The 22,575-nt window shown below is 36.1% G+C and overlaps 2 protein-coding genes and 1 long non-coding RNA gene across 14 annotated transcripts in view; 2 read left to right on the top strand and 1 right to left on the bottom strand.

Annotated features, from left to right (window-relative positions):
- LOC105147819 (sialin) overlaps positions 1-3,674 on the top strand; it is a 31,108-nt gene extending 27,434 nt beyond the window's left edge. For all 3 annotated transcript variants that reach the window (XM_011059086.2, XM_011059084.2, XM_087416202.1), the window contains exons 4-7: positions 172-757; positions 1,498-1,630; positions 2,279-2,520; positions 2,947-3,674. In XM_011059086.2, the coding sequence (XP_011057388.1) occupies positions 172-757; positions 1,498-1,630; positions 2,279-2,520; positions 2,947-3,144 (1,159 nt within the window). In that variant the 3' untranslated portion in view covers positions 3,145-3,674. The remainder of the gene's footprint in view (positions 1-171; positions 758-1,497; positions 1,631-2,278; positions 2,521-2,946) is intronic.
- Positions 1-22,575, bottom strand: part of Ten-m (teneurin transmembrane protein Ten-m) — a 569,521-nt gene that overhangs the window by 447,014 nt on the left and 99,932 nt on the right. For 3 of the 10 annotated variants that reach the window (XM_087416181.1, XM_087416180.1, XM_087416179.1), the window contains one exon: positions 17,926-17,980. The exons of the other annotated variants lie outside the window; for them this stretch is intronic. The gene's annotated coding sequence lies outside the window, so the exon portion shown is untranslated. The remainder of the gene's footprint in view (positions 1-17,925; positions 17,981-22,575) is intronic. 10 annotated transcript variants of the gene reach the window in all.
- LOC147906639 (uncharacterized) overlaps positions 1-22,575 on the top strand; it is a 289,343-nt gene that overhangs the window by 214,211 nt on the left and 52,557 nt on the right. The window lies entirely within an intron of this gene.

The raw sequence follows: 22,575 nt of genomic DNA, 5'->3' as shown, positions 1-22,575 counted from the left end.
AGTAAAGATACTATGGTATGCACGTAAATGCTATCAAGATGCTGACAGATAATTTCTACATTTAGGGAATTAGAGAATATACGATCAGTTATATTCAGTAATATAATTGTTTAATATTTTATTTATTCATATATTTCTATAAATTATAATAATGAAATATATTGGATACAGGTTTGACACGAAGATCGTATTGTTAATGTGTGTACTGTTAAATGGAGTCTTAACAATATTGGTGCCGATCTTGGCAAAGTATTTGTACGTACTATACGCTGTCAGATTTTTGACCGGTTTTGTGAGCGCAGCGAATCTTCCTATAGTAAATGTTCTTCTGGGAACATGGGTTGTGTATGAGGAAAAAAGCACATGGGTCGGCATTATATACGCTGGAACGTCGCTCGGCACCGTGATATCTATTCTTACCTCGGGATTGATATTGCATTACGTGAGCTGGGAGGCTATCTTTTACATCCACGGAACGACACCGTTAATCTGGTGCATCGTCTTTTACATATTTTTCGCCGGTTGTCCGGAAGAACAGAAGTACATAACGGAGCATGAAAGAGCGTTTATCGTGAACTCGTATGGTCATCGTACACCTGGATCCGCACAGATGAAGGTTCCATGGAAAAGTATATTTACATCGGTGCCATTTTTGGCTCTGATCGCTACGAATACTTTAGGCAATTTTTGCTGGTATTTCTTGCTCACCCAACTGCCGCTTTATATGAACAAGATATTGCGATATGATATTACCTCGGTGAGTAGAGATATATTAAGTGTAAATAAATTCTTAATTTTTTTAAAAATACATCTATTAATATGAAAATACCAATGCAAACGTTCTAAATATTTGCTTTTCGAATTTATCCTCTTTTGTTATTTTTTAAGTAACAGATAGATATCGTGGCTAAAGAATGCTATACATAGCATGATTTATTGTATACATTGGAATTATTTTTAAATCTTTTAAACCAATCTTTATACATTCTTTCTGACATAATATTGTCTCCATAAATCTGATAAAATATTTTTTGATTCTTTAGTCATGGTTCTACCGCGATAAAAAGAGTAAGATATGCAATGACAAATATATACTTTTCAGCATTCATTTTCAATTAAATTAAAAATGTTAATTGTCTAACTGAGCATTGTTACATAACTTTCGAATTAGTGCTTAGTCAACCTTACTAATGGAAAAATAATTGGTTGCGTTTAAACACACCGTTGTTAGTACTATCTAAAATTGACCGCGAGAACTTATTTATACATCTCATATATGTAATAACATATAATTTTTTCTTGTATTATGTCATATATAATTATTTTACGTATTTCAAGTTATATTTAATCCAAGAGGTATTATGAGAGAGAGCAGAATATTACGGATAAAATAATATTTTACATATAGTAATATTATTTTATTCTGTATGACGTGTGCACAGTTACGTGAAACAGAACTCAAGTTTTTGTCTAAATTTTTCCTGAAATACTTTACAGAATGCCGCTATCGTTTGCACACCATATCTTGTGAACGCCTTCACTAATCCATTAATCGGACGAATTTTAGATTGGGGACGGAAAAAAGGATTTTGGTCTCAGACAGTTGCACGTAAAATTGCAGTGTTCATAAGTATGTATTTGAAATGAAATTCATAATAATATAGGTATAGATGTGGTCTTTTTGTTTTATATAAAAATATAAATTATATTTACAGTAGATTGAAAATAGTTCCGTAAATATCACAATTTTTCAATATTTATAAAAAATTGAAAAAAAATTGTATTATTTTCATTAATAACCACTTTATTCGGTATACATTCTGTTTTAAGTAATTAATAAAGTTAGATAGCAATTCTCTCTTTCTCTCTCTTATTTTGCTCAGCAATTCGTAGCAATAGCGGATGTAATAGCACAAATTAAAGAACTAAATTATACAGTTTACATATTAATTAATGAAAAAGAATGAAGTATTGTTTGTAAATTTTCTGCCTGATTTACATAACTGCAATGATTTTGAATAATACGTGACATTATAATTTTTGTTTCTATTTTTAGTGTGTGACAATGTATAAATTATTTCTACAATATATGAAATTATAATTGATATAAATTAGCTACATCGTATTGAATTTTATACGCTATAAAATTTGTATGCATATCTTTGAGTGTTTATATATCCAGAAAATATTTATATATGTTATGTTAAATTAAATATGTTTAGTCCAGAAAAGAAGTATCTAATATATGTATAGTTTAGCGTATTTTTTTTTCTTCCAGGCACCATCCCAGCTAGCATCTTTCTCGTTATAATCGCGTACATTGGTTGCGCTCGTGTGACGTCGACTGTGCTGCTAACCTTGAGTATAATAGTCTGTGGTGCTATATTTGTCGGTCATCTTTGTAATCAAAACGATCTGGCACCAAATTATGCAGGAATTCTCATGGGTATTACAAATACTCCGGGCACTATTTCCGCCTTTATCCTGCCACCGATAGTTGGAGCTCTCGTATCGGAAGGAGTGAGTTGAACACTTAATGCATGATCAGACAAGAAAACGAAAAAAGAGTCCATTAAGAGCAACGTGACATGATCTCCAATTTCTTGAATTTTTAATAAGTTATGCACAGAGATTCCACTTTCTTGAAGTTTTACGAAAGGTGAAACGACTTTAACCCGATATAAGAAAGTTAAGCCGATATTCGCTCTAAGAAAGACACTGAATCTTAATTGCGTAATCAACTGCGAAGTCAACTTTATTGTAACATGAAATCTTTGAAATGAGAATTTTAATATTATGTTATTTTTTTTTATTATTATAATGTCTAAAATATAATTTTGGTATATTAAACTTGATAGCTTATTTTATAAAGTACAGCTGTCACACAGTAGCATTTTCAAATTGATATTCTTTATTTTGGTATTAATATCCAATATCTTCTAACAGCACACCATAGCGCGATGGAGAATTGCATTCTGGATTACCATCGTCGCCCAAGTTCTCGCTTTCGTGATATTTGCGATCTTCGGATCAGCCAAAATTCAACCATGGAATTATCCGGAACCTGAGGTCGAAAATTGGGAAGTCGATGATGGACAACCACAACAAGGACAACGGGAACGGCAACAAGAAACGAAGACTTAAATTAAGACTACTTTTGTACAATTCTTAAAAAATGAGAAGGAACATTTTTTTATAGAAAAATGTATTCCACCTGTTGCATAAGAAATGTTAGATAAATTAAATAAGTACGATAATATAAGTTATCGTCAAACGAAATCAAGAAGTTTGTGATTTTTATACATTCCTCATATATTCACATTTAAATTAACTTTTTATATTTAGGTATATTTCATTATGAAACATTTTTCGATCTACTGAGATTAATTAATGGATATAATACTTAATTATATCATTTTGTATGTTATATATACTTTGTATGTCTTATATCTGTGTATTGGTAATATTTTACAAAATATATTTCAAGAAGAAGAATTCTGTTGATAATATAATATATTATAATATTATCATATTATCAATATTAACTGAAATTTTAACTGTCTTTTACGTACGCAAATTTTTTACAAATTTTGTAGATTGTACAATTAATATATATTTACAATGTAAATGTATATGCGAGAAATTTAATAAACACATTCATTGTATTCATTGTATTCATTGTATGATTATTTCTATTTATTTATTTAATTTTAAAAAATCAAGAAATTTTAAAATTGAAAAATATATACCTAATATCTATATGAATCATCTTATACTTCTGCTTGACGATTTCAACGACGTGTCAAAGTTCGCGAAAGTCTCAGAAGTGCTGCTACTTGACGTGTCAAGCTTTACGCTAAGATAATTAGGATCGCAAGACCCTTAATGACGGGTAACCAATTAGGGACCACCTGGTACAAAAATTCTTCTTATCCCAATTAGATTACCACGTCGCGAGACTGTCAATCAGCGTGAGAAAAGAAACAAGAAGACAGCACGAAAGCCGTGCCGACACCAACAGTGCGGAATATTTATGACGGTTGAAATATTACGTTTGTAATCTATTTCCAGCCTACAGTCGCACGCTTCGACGATTCTGTGAAGTCAGGACGCGAGTGGTAACTGCTTTCTTCGCTAAATCATTTTCTTCTTCCTTTAAATATTACCGACAACCGCGATAGAATCTGTGCGTTTTCTAATGAGAGAATATTGAATCCTTCTACTTTGAGAATTTTTGAAAATTTCATTAGGAAAGATCGAAGGAAACGAGAGTAGACGAGATTACACGCACGTTCGATGTTCTCTATCAGATTTTATTGTCGATCTAGAAAGTATATTGAGAAGTTATCTTGGAAAATTAAAAAATTTAGAGATTACTTCCTTTCACCGACAATATCCTCTAGCTTCTTTTTAAAAATGTATAATATATTGTTTCGACATACCGTAACGTAATATGTTGTAATGTATATCTCTGAGGCAATTGCAATTCCTTCGAATTTATTAATCTCAAAATTGGTATTATCTTCTGATGGCGAGACAAGTATGAGCGACAAGAGAATCGTTTGGACTTAATATTCTGGTAAACTTCGTTGCAGGGATGGTCCGATACGCGCAAGCGAGAGCTTCTCTTCATCGTGTTTACTAATTCATGAGATGAATAACTTAAGGATAAGCGCTCACATGGTATGAATAATGCTTATTCGTCTTCTTAACCCCTTGAGTAGATGACTTGTTCCATCTATTGATGTTTAGTCCAAAGCTGGTTCGATCGATTCATCATTTCAATCGTTACTGATGTGGAAAAACACCTGCCACTGTCTATCACACCTGCTGTGTTTCTCATCTAGATATTTTTCAAAGCACCATTCCACTCAAAGCTTACAATTAATATATCTGTCAATAATTATTTGATCGTAGTCTGAATAAAATATCTGCATCGACTAACTTTGGAAAAAGTTTCCCGGCGGGGAAACTATATATCTCTTGTGTTTCTAAACTTTGTTTCAAGCTTATGTGGATTCTAATTTGGTATTATAAAAATCAATATAAAAAAACCGAGATTTATCGAATTAATTGAATCCTCGCATTTATTGCAAAATTCTTTGAATCACCAAGTCCAAGTACGACTCATATATTCTTATTGTGATGAATATTTTTTTATTTTTTCGGTTTTTAACGCGTGACTGACAGCTACCGATTCGTCTGGAATTGGTTGTCCGAAAAGACACGGCTAATTTACATAGTCAGATATTTTAGGAAGATTAATCGATGCATATGGTAGGCGATCCGAGGATAACAGTGACGAGTCAGTGAAAAATTTTCTCCGTTTCCGAGTTATCTGTCAAAATGACGATTAATCAAGCGATAATTATAAGTTCCGAGGATCTTTCGTCGGGCCGTCGTCTCGTTTGCTTAGAGAAGCACGTAGTCCGTAGTTGCGGGTCGCTCGACAGAGGCGGTTAATCAATCCTGGAGCTCGTTACAGTCGGGCACTCCGGTACTTGAAGTGGCGTTAACGCATCCGGAGCGCCACTAAAATGTCAGGAATTGTTAATCTACCTCGCCGCGCGCGCGCGCGCGCACACACACACACACACACATACACGCGCACGCATGCTTAACTCACGCTTGATAACATACTGCCGAGGAGGAAGAGAGAAGAGGTGCATCATCCACCTCTCGCGCAGATAGGGTTGCCGCGAATAAACCCTTACTTTCCAGTTTCTACCCTCTGACCTCTTCCTCTTCGCGCCACGAACTCGCTCTTGCTCTTCCCAGAGAACCTTGGCAGGGAGACATTCGCTTCCAAGCAGCACCAGACCGCACCGTTATTACTAGCGATAAATCGCCACCTTTAATAAGAGCTCGCGCGACGTACGCCAGACGGAAGTCAGAAACGACGACGACGATGGCGGTGGTGGCGACGACGACGACGATTACAACGACAACGACGACGAAAGGATGGCGAATTTAAGAAGCGAATAGGATCGAGTATGCTATATATTTAAACGATATCCATTCGATTTTACTGAATCTTCCCTCGCGATGGCCGGTCGTGCGTTCTTTATTGTACGCCACTTTGTGATGGCTCGAATGATTTAATTTTGGACATCTCGCCGCGCGATAAATATTTCGCATATAAAATACGCCTGCCGGCGTTACGAAAATTTATTACATTTACTGGAAGATAATATCGTAACGCCTATATTTGTTATATGTATAATACGGGCTATCAACGTAGTATGGAGTTTTCGGTGCTTGATCCGAGGGATATGGTACGCTGATGATTTATTGCTGTATGTTTTGATTGACGTTACAACAAGATAGATAAACGTATTTCACATGACGCTGCGTTTTAATCCTTTCCATTCCTGTATCAACGTTACGTCATTATGCTTTTATCAAGCTTTTATCTTATAACAAGCATTATCAACAAGCAATTATCATGTTCAAAAATTTTTTTAAGATCTTGGCGGTATGCAATCTATTTAATTACATTAGTACTTATATATAAATGTTTCTGTCTGTCTAAAAAGTTTAGTACATTATCCAATAGTTATTATTACTATATTTGCTTGTTTTCTTAGATTGTAATCCAGTAATAAAAAATTATTTCATTAATATTTAATAATTTAATTTAATATAATTTAACAAATTAAATAAACATATTTAATATTAATTGAATAAAAATGTGTATAGAATATATTACGATGAAATTAAAGAAGCTGGAAATATAATTGAGTTTCAGCTTTTCCAGCTTTTTCAATGCTTGACGGCATGCTATTGAAAACCCGTACTTGGTTTGTATACTCAGATTCTGCGTGCTCATTAGGATTGTAGAATCATTATTTGAATTTTGTCTTTGGAGCACATCAAGCGAGATACAAAATGGGAGTATTTGAGATATAAAGTTTATGGTTTAATAGTCTCTTTGATTAAAAATTTATTGAGACTACTCGACTGAGAAGCAAAACTATTGTTCACGCGAAATTTGATTTGAAATTCCAGATACCCATTAAATAAGTGACAAGAATATATATTTTCTAAGAAAAGAAATAAGCTAAATAAATCAATGAATCCGATAGATAACAAATACTATTATCGCGACATACGAACAAAATATTTTTTTAATGTCTCAGACTCGTCGACCGAAAAACTTTATTGTGACGTTTCCTACTCGGATCTCGGCTCACCTGACGGTTCAGTATATCGAAATTCTTTTACGTGAACAGGAAGCGGCATTAGCGAAGAAACGGTTGCACGTCTGTGAACGTGAGCTGGGTTACCCACTGGTGATTGTTGCAGGCAGTCGCCAGCCACGATTCTCGCAGAGAATCAAGATTCTTTTTCCTTACGGCGCATCGTGGCAACGATCTGGCAGTATATCGCGAAGAGAAGGGAAAGGGGATGATTCCGCATAAGAAACTTGATACGCCAGGTTGTCAAGGGATGCGGAGGGATAACGCGGCCGCGGCGCGGGGTGGTAGTTGGTAACCCGTAACTCGGTCACCCTATTTCCAATTGACCGGTTTTCTCTCTCGCGGCATAGCCCGCAGTTCGACTGCATTGTACGAACTTCCTGTAGATTTTAGCTGTCACCGCATTTCATATTTTAAACGGTAACCGAGAGAGGGGGAGAAAAAGGGAGGACCGGTCCGTGTCGCTCCGGGACGATCGACGTTGGACACGGAAAGCGTGGACCACGAACGCGCAAACCCTGCGTATAAATATGTATATTCGAAGTATACACATAGGGCACAGGGCCAGCGCGCGGACCTATGTCAAACTGACCAACCGCGCTGCAGCTTCGCGGATTCGTGACGGGAAGCTTCAGAAGAGACCGCTTAATCGGTGGTCGTTGCTGCCGCATCGGATTTTGATTAGCGCGACCACGCCACGTTTGTCCGTTCGTTTGTCGACGGATAAAAAAATGCATCACACACGCCACGGCGCATTAACTTATACACGGCTATACACGCGCGCATGCATATATACATTCACTTGTGTCTGAGTCCATTTAACATTTTCTGTGTTCACGTGCACGGGCTCCCTCCGCATTTGCCTTTGGTGATTTTTTAATCATCTCTGCTAACGTATACGTCTACATAAATATATATAAATTCTATTCAAATAAATCATACATCCGTGTTTCCGAACAGACATTATCTGTAACGTTTGTCACACCAGTCACACCTAAAATTTGTCACTTGAGTGAGTTGTTGTTTGATCAATTGTTATTTTCTGTCCTTGTACTACTTCAGCTACTGGATTATCTTGAAATTTTGTCGACGAATTCTGAGCATCAAAGTGCCCTTTGTGCATAGATTAGTTTTGTGACTTTTAAAACGATATTATACATGCACACCTGTGTATATATAGCTGGAAAAAGTCCCTACGTTTGACTCATAATTATGTATGAAACATTGCTACGCCCCTCAATTCAAGATACAGATTTCTATATCAAGTTTTATCAGCCGACATCTATGTAATTAACGAATGCTATATCTATATTACTTGCAAAAAATATGAAATAGAATAAAATTCATATCGAAACATTAATTATTATTATAACTCAAGCCAGTTTATTAGTCACGAGATGGTTGATCGCATAAACTTGATGGACATGGGACGAATAGCCTATATATATATATATATTATATATATATATATATATATATATATATATACATCTGGTAATTTAATCATATCTTCACACCCTTTGAACGATAAAGTCGACGCGATCCCTTCGTTTTCAGACCGAGGTATAGAGCCGGCAAAGAGCTCGGAGTTATTAGGTGCGTTCATTGTTGTGCGTTCGTACTTTATTGTTGTTTCAATTACGTTTGAGAGAAAAGCTGCACCCTTCCGACTCGCACACTCTCTGTGTGGCACTGTTAGTGCTCTTCGTCCTCTCTTTTTCTCTCTCTCTCTCTCTCTCTCTTTCCATCACCCCCTCATCCGTCCTTTCGACTACCCCCACGGATCGTACGCTTCTCCGCGCCCAAATTCGCATCCTCCTCCGTCTCTCTCCCCCGAAACGCCGTCGAAAGCCGTCAGCATATTGCGCATGCATAATTTAACGTGTTCAAACAAATAACAAAGTTTTCGCATGCTGATGAGAACGCCACCGCGTCCGGATTTCGACTGCCACCGACTGGCAGTGACATATTTTCATTTGACACGCGGAGAACGGGGGCGGACTCGACTAGCGGCCGAGGAATTCCGCAAATCTGCGCGGCATGATCGATCCCTCTTTTTTTTTTCCACGTTCAAACGCGCCGGGCCATGAATACTCGGAAATAACCCGTGAAAAATAACAGACCGAACAACGAGCGACAAGCCGAAGCAAGGAATTTTGCATCAAATCGCGTCTCAATCAATAACAATTTGCATACGTTCACCTAATTCCACGAAGAATGGACAAACTAGGAGATTCGAGGCGCTGAAAGATTCGTGAATTGTACGTAAGTGTAATTAGAGAGGCCATTGAGTCCGGCCGTCAGGAATGCACTTCCGGTCGAGTGATGCGATAACCGTTTACAGACCTCGCGTGATCGTCGAGACCCGTTCTCTTCGTTTTTCAACCATCAACAGCAAAAAGACATACGGGGTGTGCCGTAAAAAGGTGGCGCGACTTTGGCGAATATCTCGGCTTTGCGTGCTGTGCGTGAAAGACAAAACATAGCCAATAAAGTACACTCCAACCCTCGACGAGATATACAGCCATATCTCTCGGATATATTACTGGAAGAAATACCGATGAAAAAAAAAAAAAGATGCAGATGTACGCAGATTTTATGTCTGCCTGGAATCACCCGACGAAACGAAGGATAATTATGCCTTTGACCAGAAACAAATGATGGCTATGGCCGCTACTAATCTTTCTTTTACTGCCATTATAATCGCCGGGGTAGCGCCGCGGTTAAAGTGTTCAATTCCCGTACTGCCTGCACGTAACCCGCAATTCGCTTTTATCACGAGATGTTTTAAAGATAAACACGTAATGCTGTTTTAAAGACTATTGTAAAAGCCCGACGATATAATTGGCGTGGCTCGCAAAGCGGCCACATCGCTCTCGCGAAATATTTAATTCACTTTACACAAATGGCGACGCGGAAAAAAAATCTTGCCGATCGCTCAACGTCTCGACAACGGGGAATCCGAGTTTCCCACGTTTCCCCGTAGGGAGGCGAAGTTTACGGTAAACAGACCTCGTGCCTGTAATTTATATTTACGTTATTCTCGCGATACGATCTCGAGCGCACGGCTTATGAACTCATCGCTCGTGACTTCGCTCTATCCCCTTTAATGGGAAAGCGTGTCTCATGTTGCAGGTTCAGTTGACTAAAGCGTTATTAACTTCCAAAGTAAACTCACTCTTTTCCTCGTGGCACACTTTTGTACATAGTCGGATCGTTACATAATGCTCGATGAAAAGCTAAGCTCTTACGTACGTATGCAAGTACTACCCAGGGTTCGCCGGTCCGGCTGGCAATTTGCCTTTGCATACTGTGGTCTCACTCGAAGTATGAATAATAATGACCCTGGATATGTGAATTACGAGGCGATTATCTACGACGAACGGGCGGGGGTGCAAGCGGAGCTAACGTTGGTTATTGCACCCTAGCGTATAGCGATGTCGGGAATCGATTCTATGACTCGGCATATAATAACAGTGATATACCAGATATAGTTTCCTAATTTCGATATTATCGTCTGTAGTTGATAAATAAGCGACAACAGGATTGACACTAGTTTTTTTTTTTATTAAATGGCTTGCAGAATGTATGTTTTTGTAATTAAAATATGCTAACATAATCTTTTAATATTTAAACATGACAATTTAATATATTGAATAATTAATATGTAAACGCAGAATATTTATTAAAATAATATGAAATGAATAATTAAAGAAGTTGTAATAATTTTAAATTATCAAGATTTAATTAATTTATGTTGATTCTAATTATCAAGAATAAGATAATATTAAATTAAACATGTAAATTATGTAAAGGGTGTTCTCCTTTTTCTTTCCCTTATAGCTGTGTATCCTATCGAGATATTCAGGGTGGAAAGGGGTGCAAAGAGCTTAGTACAAAGCTTTTCCACAAACGGCGCCACCTGATGGAACAACCCCTTCAAAGAAAATAGCAAAATTTTAAAGGATGCATATACCGATAAATAATTTTTCTAATTAAATAAATAAATTAGTAAATGTAATGAATATGTCGATTTGCATAACTCTTTAAATTGAAGCAAGTAATTTTTATTTATAATTTTTTCATAAACAATGGCAGAAACAATTAAAAAAATTTTGCTTCTTATTCGAAAACATCTCATCTGCCAATAGATTCGTTTTATTGATTTATTCTCTTCCAATTTCTGTGTAATATTTTCATATTTCATAAAACATGATCCCGCATTGACAACCTAGATCCCTTGTTGTTGTTTCGGCGAATTTCGCATGCAGATTGACGTAAAGCGTATATGCGCGTGGGAAATAACTCGCATACGGTATACGCGAGTAAAGAACGATCTATTTTATTGTAAAGATGATAATATTCTACTATAATTTGAGACTAAATTTATCGTAAGGTTATTAGTACATAATATACGAAAAACAAAGAATTTTTTATATCACGATTAACAGTCTTGAGATGTAATTTTATTTTTTTGGATGTTTTCTCGAAATACTATGCAAACAATTAGAAATATATTCTATCTTGTTGAACTATATACACATGTATATATCTGCCGGCTATTGTCCGTTTCCAATTGTTTAAGTTTCATGCTCGCGTTGGACTCAAAAGGGTAGAAAGTCCAGACAAAGGATCCCCCCTGTAATTTGTCAAAAACATTCCTCAAGCGCGAATTTGTATGATGAGCATATGCATACAAGGTATATCTCTCGTTTCATTCAAACGAGTGCCAGATGATAGATAGCATGAGGATTGGAAAGAATAGCTTAAAAAATAACGAGTTTCACTCGTATAATCAGTTCCATAATCCAGAATAATATTAAATTTCATTGATGGTGATATGTGACCCACTTTACAAATATTATTATATTAATGATGTAATTAGTAAATTTTAAATGTATATTATATATCTTGTAATAAATAATTTATATTATATATGTGTGCATATATATATATATATATATCACATAATTTGCGTATGATTTATATTTAACAAGTAATTGTATGAATAAAAAAAAATTGATATTTATAAATTTCGATGTAGATAAGTGCAAGTATATATATATATATATGGTTATATAGCAATTTCTGTAGAAGATTATAAAGAATTAAACAAATATTTTCATCAACTCTAATATTATTTAAATATTTGTTAATAAATATGAATGAATATATTATAAGGAAAATATAATATTTGCTATTTTTTAAATCTTTTGTCGTTTGCTTCCTATTATACATACAATAACGTTATGATAAAAATATGCTGTGTGTAAAAAAAACTCATAAAATTGGTTTTTTTTTCCATAAACTGACTCCGGATCCAATCTCCGGATTTTCAGTCATTTTTTGTTTCTAACATAGTTACAGTTGTTGAGAATACAAAGTTTCCGTCCATTCGACAACAGTCTATGTAGGTCAAGCCTGAGAGAATCGTCTTTTAATTAACTACTTTTGAAATTAACGCGACAAGGTTGGAAAAACAAAACCAGGGAAGACTCAAGGGGAAGCCGTAAATAAGAACGAAATGAGAAATGAGAATACGTAGAAAACTATTTGTTAGTACATCAGCTCTCAGTACATCAACTAATGAAAAGATATACATTATACTTTCCAGCGCTAATTTTATAAGACGAAAGAAAAAGGTTTGTAATTAAATAAATACTTCCTCCTTAACAGCAGCTAGTAGTAGTCTTAATAGATGTTGTAGACATGTATTATTTAAAAACTGATTGATCAATTATTACTTTTTAAAAGAATTATATTATTTCGAAAAAGACTATGTCTATATGTATCCATTTTTGTATTTTTTACGCGTTGTAATATCTAGCAAGCAACTGTCGAGCACATTTTATCGTATTGCATTGAATGCAGTGAAGACTATCAATTACGCTAGATTTAAAAATCAAGTTAATGGTCAGTGCGTTATTTCCACGAGATGAGCTACGCCCCGTTGCGCCTTCTTGCCGCGGAGGATTGGAACGGGAAAGCCCTCCACCCGTTTTGCCATGATTGTAGCAGAATCCTTGGCAAGAAGTAATCTCTTTCTCCCGAGGTACGGTATTTCACGCCGAGGCGGGATATTTATTTATGGTGATTAATCACGCAAAGCCGGAGACGCGGATCCGAGAGAAGTGCCCAGAACTGAAGGAGGCACGAAAACGAGCAAACATTAGAAGCGAAACGATAAGACTGGCTCGCATAATGCCGTGGCGAATGAACGAAATGCGCACTTTCTCTCTTTGTCTCTCTCTCTATTTCTCTCTCTCTCTCTCTCTCTCTCTCTCTCTCTCTCTCTCTCTCTCTCAACGTCACCCTCGCACTATAGTATTTTCTCAGTCGAACAAATCGCGCTCGCTATACTTCCTGACGATTCATTCCCGAGAACATCGTTGCATTCGTTAATCTTCCAACCTTCTGTCTCGTTTCTGACAACCGCGAAATGCGTCCTTCCGTTTACATTCCTTGAATTGTTTTTTAAGTGAAACTATTCATCTCTATGATGTTACAACTGGTCGCCAGCACCAATTTTGAGATGTATATACATATATTAATCATACGATTTATATATTCTTAAAATACACAAAGTATCCATAATCATCTATTCATCAGAGAGTTTTGTAAGAGTATAGAATTTTCATTATCACACAATGGTAAAATACTATGTAACATGAGATAAACTTATACCCTCACATAGAAAGAATTATTTTGTATTGTAAAGTATTTAAAAATTTAGCTACATATACAGATCTAGAAATAATTTTATTAGACTTTAATAAAATAATTATGTAAGCTCCTCAAGCTGACTGCTAGAATGTCAAAACTTTTGGCATTATTATGTTTGAATGTCTTATATAATTATTTTGATAGTCTAATAAAATTATTTTTAGATTTGTAATATCTAGCTAAATTTTTAAATATTTTAATAAAATATCAGTCTTTCCGTGCAAGGATAATTGTTTTGCATACTTTTTGCTTTATAATGTTATTTAGTTATGTCATTCATTCTATATTAAATTTTATTTTTGTTTTTATAAATGCTTTAAAAAAATTTTGGTAACGTTGGTCATCAGCGACCACAAGAAATATACAATACCACTGAAAAGTCAAGCATCAGTCATGGATAACCACAGCAGTTAATACATTAACGGTAAATCTTCAATGCATTGATTTATTCTATATAAAATATTAATTTATTCTCACAATATGTAAATATTTACTTTGTAATATATTATATGATTTTTTAAGATGAATAATAATTTCTCGAGCAAAAAAAGTTTAGTTGAAAAGTTCGATTTGAATTTCACTCGATTCTCGCAGAGATTCGATCGGACAGTTAATTAATTGGGGCACGAATCGACGAATAAATCGTTATCTATCTAAAACTAGAACTAGGTAGAAATAAACGCCGACTACGAACAGATCAGAATGTCTGCGACCCGAACTAATGAGCAATTAGTAACAGAGCTGCTTGCTTTGTACATAGTACAGGAACGAACGTGGCCGCCACATTGCTCACGCTAAACATTGCCGCCCAGCTGCCTACCATCAAAGATTTATTGTCTGGTTACATGTGTGCTCATTGCAAGAATACGTCCTCGCCAACGCATATTTTCATAAACTGACACGACTATTCGTTTTACGATACATTTTTCAACAACGATGTAAAGCGTTAACTCGGTTGAAACTTACCGTAAAATTTTAATCATTATTAAATTTAACTAGTAGTTACAATGTTACTTTACGACCTAATAATTTAAAGATTCTTTCCCATTTTTATTAGATGTAATATATTGCATACAGTATCTACTTCTTATAGTTTTATATTCCACTTTTTATTTTCTACTTTTTATATTCTTCCCCTTTTCTTCTTTCTTAAAGGAACATATGTAAAAGATTTATTTTAATTGACTGCACTTGATTACAAATCTAATGTGAAATTATCAAAGAATATCTTAAATGCGAATGCAGCTTTAATTATACAACCAGTTATAGCAATTGTACTCAAATAATTAACCTATTTATTGTCGCGAGGTATATGCGTCATAAACGAGACTTTTTGATGAATGTAAAAAGCAGCTCGCTGCTACCAATCTTTTCTTAAAGGTAGAATTAACTAAAAATCCACCTCGTGTTTTATTTCGCAGCGTGCTTCTGGTTTTTTTTTCTAACTATTTCAGGAATATATTTGGCGTCGGGAAATATATATTTCCGCAAATTTGGATACGCACAGCTACGAGTCAGTAACGTTACATAAAATATCCGATTATTCGATGTTGGATTACAACGAGCAAGAATATTCCAAGAGAAATTCGAGCTCGGATGTTACGGACTGGGGGATCAGGGAATACGATCACCCGCGCGAAATAATCGTAGATCTCTCGCGCTCGATTTATCGTGAAATTCACAATTTATTTAACCTCGGCCGGCAGATACGGAAAGAGAGAGAAAGAGAGGGAGAGAGAGAGAGAGAGAGCGTGGGAGGGGAGAGGGGGAGGGAAAATCAGAGATTATGTAGCAAGGGTTAAGAAAATCGATCGTTCAGCAAACACGCGGACGCGCTGCTGTAGCTGCAGGGTTATCGTGCGGAAGGAATGACGGTAATTGCCGGTTTTGTCTTCCGACGAGGCGACGCTAGACGCCCTTTAGACGTTATGAAGCGGCGGCCGCCGCTGCTGCGCCGCCTTTCACATCGGGATTTGACTTCGTCGTCGTCGTCATCGTCTTCGACGGCATTCGGTTCCGTAATATTAAGGCACAGCCTGGAGACGATGACAAGGACGTGCCACCTCGTGTTCACTGGCGCATAGCACAATTTTACTCGAAGAGCGTCAAGTAATTCTTCATTAAGTACGAACGAATAATTCACGCCGCGAGGCGAGCCGAGGTAGATACGCATAAAGAGCCAAATGAAAATTGTATCTCTCTGAACGAATGAGTACGATCTTAACCAACACTAAAACGTTCGAAATAATGTTTCGTCGTATCTCTGATTTTTCACTTTAAACATCGTTTTATTTTTTACATTAAAATTTTAAGAGTAATGTAAACAGAGAAGAAAAAAAGAGGTTTTTAAACATTTTTTTTTATAATTAAGCATCGTATTAACATTTTAACGTTAATTGTTGATATTAGAGTATACAGATTAGTATGGATCAAAGATGCTAATGAAAATTACGGTATGATGCGCATGTCGTGCGAACTCGGGCGGAATGACGTTTAGATTTCGTTGATTAAACGTACAAAGGGATGGAGTCTTCTTGCTCTTCAGGCCATTTACAGGGCGAGGCGGACGGTGTCCTGCACCTGACGTCGTGAGGGTGGACAAAATGGGTGGACTAGAGGTGGTACAAGCGTCAGGAAAGAGCCGAACAAGGAGAGGAAGGTCGGGCTAATTGGATGTCGGAGGCGCAATCTTGTGGTCTCCATTTGTCATTCGGTAGCGCGAGAAACGCGTCTCCGTTGCCTTGGTCCACCTCGTGCTTCTCTATCTTTCGCTTTATCTCCATTTTTCCTCGCCCTTTCTACACCCGATTCCCCAAGCTCCTCTTTCTCAACACGCTTTGACTCACGTGGAATCTATCTTTGAATTCGGCGGTCGCGCCGCTTCGCATGGACGTCGGCTGGATATTACGAGAATTCTAGAGCACCTTCGAACCTTCCTGGAATTCGATCCACGTATCCCGGAGGTCGCGCCAAAAATCCCACGACTGCCGCCGATCCCCTTCTTGTCGGCGCGCACCCCTTGTACGTACGAGCTACCCCCGATTGGGATTCGAGAGATACGATCGATTAACAATCAAGAATCTGACAAGAAATTCAATGTAAAGCCAATTAAACTGTTTCACGTCAAATATAAATGCTAAGTCATTTTTACATTTCATTTAGTAGGTATATTATTATATTGTGTATTGTCATTTTTTCACTTATGACAAAATCATTATTAAATACCGACTTAAATAGGGATATATTCGACATAATATAAAATAGTCGGAATTTGAAATAGATGTACTTTATTGATGGGTACATACGTCGGATTCTTTTTCGTACATCGCGTAACGACAGTTTGCTCGAATGGTCGCCGGATATTACAAGAATCTAGACATTACCTTTGACTTCCCCGGCATTTAATACACACATAACTCATCTCGTAGCAAAAGTCCTATAACTCTCGCCGTTATGTGTTCCACGAACTAATTACCGTCGAAATTTACATGAACGTGAAGCGAAGCATTAAGGTTGACACAAAGGCCACGTTGTTTGCTTCAACCTTCTCGATTATAGATAGAGGAACGATAATACGCTCCGGCAGTAAAAATATTTCGAAGACTTGACATTTCTATAGCAAGTTTTTATAAATGCTATAAAAAGAAATTAATAGACAAATATAAGCGAATTGATTACAATTAAACGTTTCAATTTGAATAAAAAACGGCGTAAAGTTGTTCATATTTTTTTGTAGTAGATAGAAAAGCAGACTAATGATAATAAGTCCGATAAGAACGGGACTGGAAACATTGTTCTTCTACAAAGTAGAAGATCTTTAACTAACTTTCCCTTCGGCATTAATTGCGGCCAGTGTTGTAGGAAATACGCGAAATACGCGACCGCTTTGAGCAATAATCAACAATAATAGTTCCTTTCTTGTAAAGTTGTTCTTATTGTTAGTGTCATTAAAATTGCTTTATAAAATGTAAAACAAAATAAAACAAAGTAAAAGTTTACTTACACCATAACTGGCCTTGTAATCGCGCATTAGTCAGGAGAACTAGTTGTAAACTCACCTGAAACAAAAAATATGTTTTATTGAATATTTAGATCACATAGATCTGCATGTAGACAAGTGTTAGAGATTCTGAAATCGATATATAAAACCGTTTAAAAACGGTTTGAATTACATCGAGACAACTGATTTCGAAACTGATGGCGTTATTCGGTTTGCCAGAAAAATCAATATCGAAATGCATATATTCGGGATTGCATATTAACTACAGTAGATCAGTTGCGCGAAATCAATACGCGCATTCCACGTTTAATAAAACAATTTGAAACGATTTAAGTTGCTGAAGAAATAATGCGTAAAATATCAAGATAATTTTTTTATTTTTTCAACAAAACGTTATATATTTCAAACATATTTTGATAATCGCTGGTGAGATGTAACTTGATGTGGATATGAATGTGAACATGGAAGTGGAAATTCCTAAATTTTTTCATGAGTTACCTTTTTCAAAAATTTATTGTTTTCTGGATATCTGTTGCATTCGTTTACCAATGCTTACATTTAAATAAATATTATTTATATCAACGTTTTTATTAAAGGATACACGGAAAGAACAATTTTGCTGAAATATCTAAAAATTTAACAGATCTGAAAATAATTTTGATGGACTGTCAAAATAAATTAATTATGTAGGATGCTCAAGTTAGATACTTGAATATCAAAACTTTTTGCAGCATTGCTCATCACGCTTGAGTTTTTTACATAATTATTATTTTGATAGTCCAATAAAATTATTTTACATCTGTCTCGTTCTAATAATTCTTTATCGTTCTTTCCGTTTAAAATAAAAGTTTATAATAAAAGAGGTAAGTTATATTTCATATTGAAAGATTATAGCCGTGTAATTTCTGTACGATTTGATTATTATTATATTTGAGAGAGATAAAGGTAATTTAAACGCATAACAATCGTACAAAGAAATGGCGTATTTAAGGGGGTAGAATGTCGGAAGTAGAATTCTTGGTGAGCAATGGCAAGTGCTGATAGCACGGACAGCATGATCAGTCTTCCATTATGCTCGCGTGAACGAGCCTTTATTATCTAAGGCTTTGCTATGAAAGGCGCGAATAGGGTCATTCTTCGATTGCTACTACTTCCAATATTTCCATGGCGATCCCTAAAGAAAAGTGATCTCCAAGACCATCCTTACAAATCAACTTCTTTGTTCGGAAGACGACTTATCAACGACGATAGACAAGGTAGTGAGAAACTATTTTTTTCTCTTCGATCGAAGACCCGAAACGAAAAGCGTACGCAGACATAAAAGCACTCTGTAACAAATTACGTGATTTGTCCTTACGCAATTTATCAACGAGAAGAGAAACGAAAAATTGCCCAATTCTTTAACCTTTTTCCTAGAATTCTATTTCTGTTTCTCATCAAATATTTTTTGTTTCAAGAGAAATATGCTTGATAAAATTGTTTGCTAAAATACTCTTCTCTTCTCTTTTGTAGTTAGATAACATCATCCTGAAATAATATATTGCAAATCTACCGTCGATCTTGGCGGGAGATTTTTGCAAAGTTTACAATGACAAACGATGTCTGAAGTTTCACCGGAGTTATACAATTTGCTTGCAGATCGTGATGTTCCGTATTAGGATTGGTGGGATTATCGGCAGTGGATCAGTAACTAACCGTAAGAATTAAGAACCACCGTTGAATCGAATTCGTTCTCGAGTTTCCAAGGAGGTACGATAAGACGAGATGGTTTACACGAAGAAGAAAGTCGTCTGCGTCTTCGTGGCTGTGCAAAGCGTGGTCGCGCGCGTGTTAGCTCGGTTGTCTATCTTAACAGAAGTCGTGCGAGAGATTAAGCTACCTCTGATAAGAGAGACCAGGTGGTGGGACCGGAAGAACTGGCGGCGGCCAAAGAAAGAGAAGTAGGAAGAAGAACTAGAAGAAAGGGGAGGCAAGAGTCTTGCCTACGGGTCTGAAATCCGGAATAAGAAGTTCCGGACTGTTTGAGGCTGCGGGCTGTTGGTAGGCGATAGCGAGAGAGAAGACGAAGAAGACGTGAAGAGGAAAGAGGGGGGAGGAGGGGGAAAGAGAGTCGAGGGAGAATGAGAGAGGAGACCGAGAGATAAATCGAAGACCCGGGGCGACCAGATAAAAGTCACTAACAAGTAACAAAGGTTTCGTCGTTGGATTGAGAAGCAAGGAAAGAAAGAGAGAGAAAGAAAGAGAAAAGAAAAAGGTGTGCTACATATTGGTTCCATCACCTTCCTTCGTCCGTTAGTCCTCGAAGGTTTTTGTTCTCTTCTCGTAGACTCGCGGAAAAGTCTCAGTGTCTCGCAGAAACTAGCATCCGCCAATTTTGAAGTGCCGGTCTTCGGACGGCAATTGTTTCTTGCCAGCACCCATCAACTCCATATGCTACTCGAAAACTTTCGAGCCATTATTTGATTAATCATTGGTTATCTAATTTTTGGCGTTGATAAAAATATTGATTCACATTTTCATGTATCTACATTTGTAAAAACGTAAATGTAGAAAATAAAACTAGTCACCATATGTCATATTGATAATTTCAATAACGATTTATTTGCTCTATTATAAAAACTTTTTTATCGAGAAAAAAAGATATTTGATATATGTATATAAATGTAACTAAAATATCACGAAAAAAATACATAATAACCAGAAAAAACATTATTTTTCAAATATTTGGGAATAACGCTTTTAATTTGCTACAATCCATGTGTTTGCAGCTAATAATTGAATGAAAATAAGGAAAAGAGGATTGTGGAGAGAGAGAGAGAGAGAGAAGAAGAAGAAGAAAAAGGTGAAAAGAGACATGGAAGAATGAGAGAGAATTATTTGTTATGCGTGACTAGCGACCAACCGAACTAAAATTGTGGTAGAAACAAGGGCCGCCCAGCTGGCGGTGTGCAAGGTGGAGAAAGTAAGTATAAACTTCAAAAGAAACTCCCGCTTGCGAAGAATAAAAAAGACGGAGTTTTACTTATCGCGCCTCCAACGAAATCGCGAAACTTGTACCCGCGAACTCAGTGACAAAACGCCGCGCAGTTCTCTCCCGTATAATATCTTCCGCTTTCTTTTCTTGTTAGAGATACGCCCGCGTGTCGCCTCAAATATATAATTTACTTTAGTTTGAAACATTTCGCACGCGGAAGGCCGCACGTGCTGTAACAGAGTTTACGAATCTGCTACATCCTTCGCACGATTCCAATTTCACATTTGCACGAAAAACACTTCGTTATAATGAAAGTTTCGATTGGCTTCCTGCAAATATTTTCGAATTTGAGTATTATATTACATTTGTTATACGAGTGTTGATGACTTGTGCAATAAAAGGATTCCGAAATTACAGATATATTTACAAAATTCTGTTTTTTCATTTTATATTCATTTTACAGTCTAATTTATATAATTAGATTATATATAATCTAATTTATAACCACTCATTTGTGTTAAATATGTCTCAGTCCAGTTTCACTTAATATTATTTATTATACATCACTTGAAAAAGATGTTTGCCCTACTTATTTTGATTATTATTAATAACAGCATGCTTCGGTAATCAAATTGATAAGACCTTCGTATGGAATGAGGGAGATTCGAATCTCGACGAGGTATAGTTTCCACAATAAATTATTTACATATGATTTAAAAGATTCTTATAATTCTTCATCTTTTTAAATGATTTAAAGATTCTTATTAGTGTATCAGTAATTGCTTGTCAACTTAATTTGTGATATTATATATCACGTACTTTAGTTTTAATCTAGGATTGTGCCTCAAGACAGACCGATAATCAACGCGCAATTTGTTTGAAATTGTAAAAATTTATACAAAAATATTGTTAAGCATCCGCCTTGACTGACTATGGTCCTCTTCAGTCAGTTATGTTAATTTAATTTTTTTTACAAGCAAAAAAATCAAAAATATGTAAATGACAATTTTGTCGTAAAATCTTTGCGTAAAGGTGATGTAAAAGCTATCCGTTTTATTATTTAAGATTGTAAGTATATAAGAAAAAAAAAACCAGGAAATTCTATTCTGTCGTGGTCAACGCCATAACTCTTCTACTTTTGGTCCGAAAGTTAAAAACGAGCTCTGAAAGCGCAAGGTCGACAGAGCGACGGTGCTACAGAGGTGATATCAACTTATCTATAACCTGAAGGTAAGGTAGCTGCCGACCTCCCGTCGGCTTCGTAGCCAAGCTCACCTACCTCTCATCTCGCCCACGCCGATACTCGACCTTGATTGAAAAGCAGATGACGCGGAATAAGGAGTTTTCCGGAGGTCCAAGGAAAATGTCTTCTACCCCCCCGAGGCTCTCCAATTTCTCAGAAATGCGGAATTTATTTCATTCCCCAAGGTCTGATGTAGAACGAGGTGAAAGGGAAAAAGGATAAAACGGAAGAGGAAAGAATCAGAAGCGAGCCTAGATGATAACCCTTCGCGAGAAAAGACATCTTCCAACCAACGTATTTTATATATATTTTTTATGCTGTAAAATAGATACGAAGCCGTCATTTTTGACAAATATATATCGAGATTACAGATTGCGTGTAAAACTTATACTCTTTGCACGTCAAATATTTGCATGCATCCCTCGGTGCGTTATAA

This window comes from Acromyrmex echinatior, chromosome 19 (genome assembly GCF_024713525.1).
Source record: "Acromyrmex echinatior isolate Ae372 chromosome 19, ASM2471352v2, whole genome shotgun sequence".
Lineage (NCBI taxonomy): Eukaryota > Metazoa > Arthropoda > Insecta > Hymenoptera > Formicidae > Acromyrmex > Acromyrmex echinatior.
This window is presented reverse-complemented; position numbering and strand designations above follow the sequence as displayed.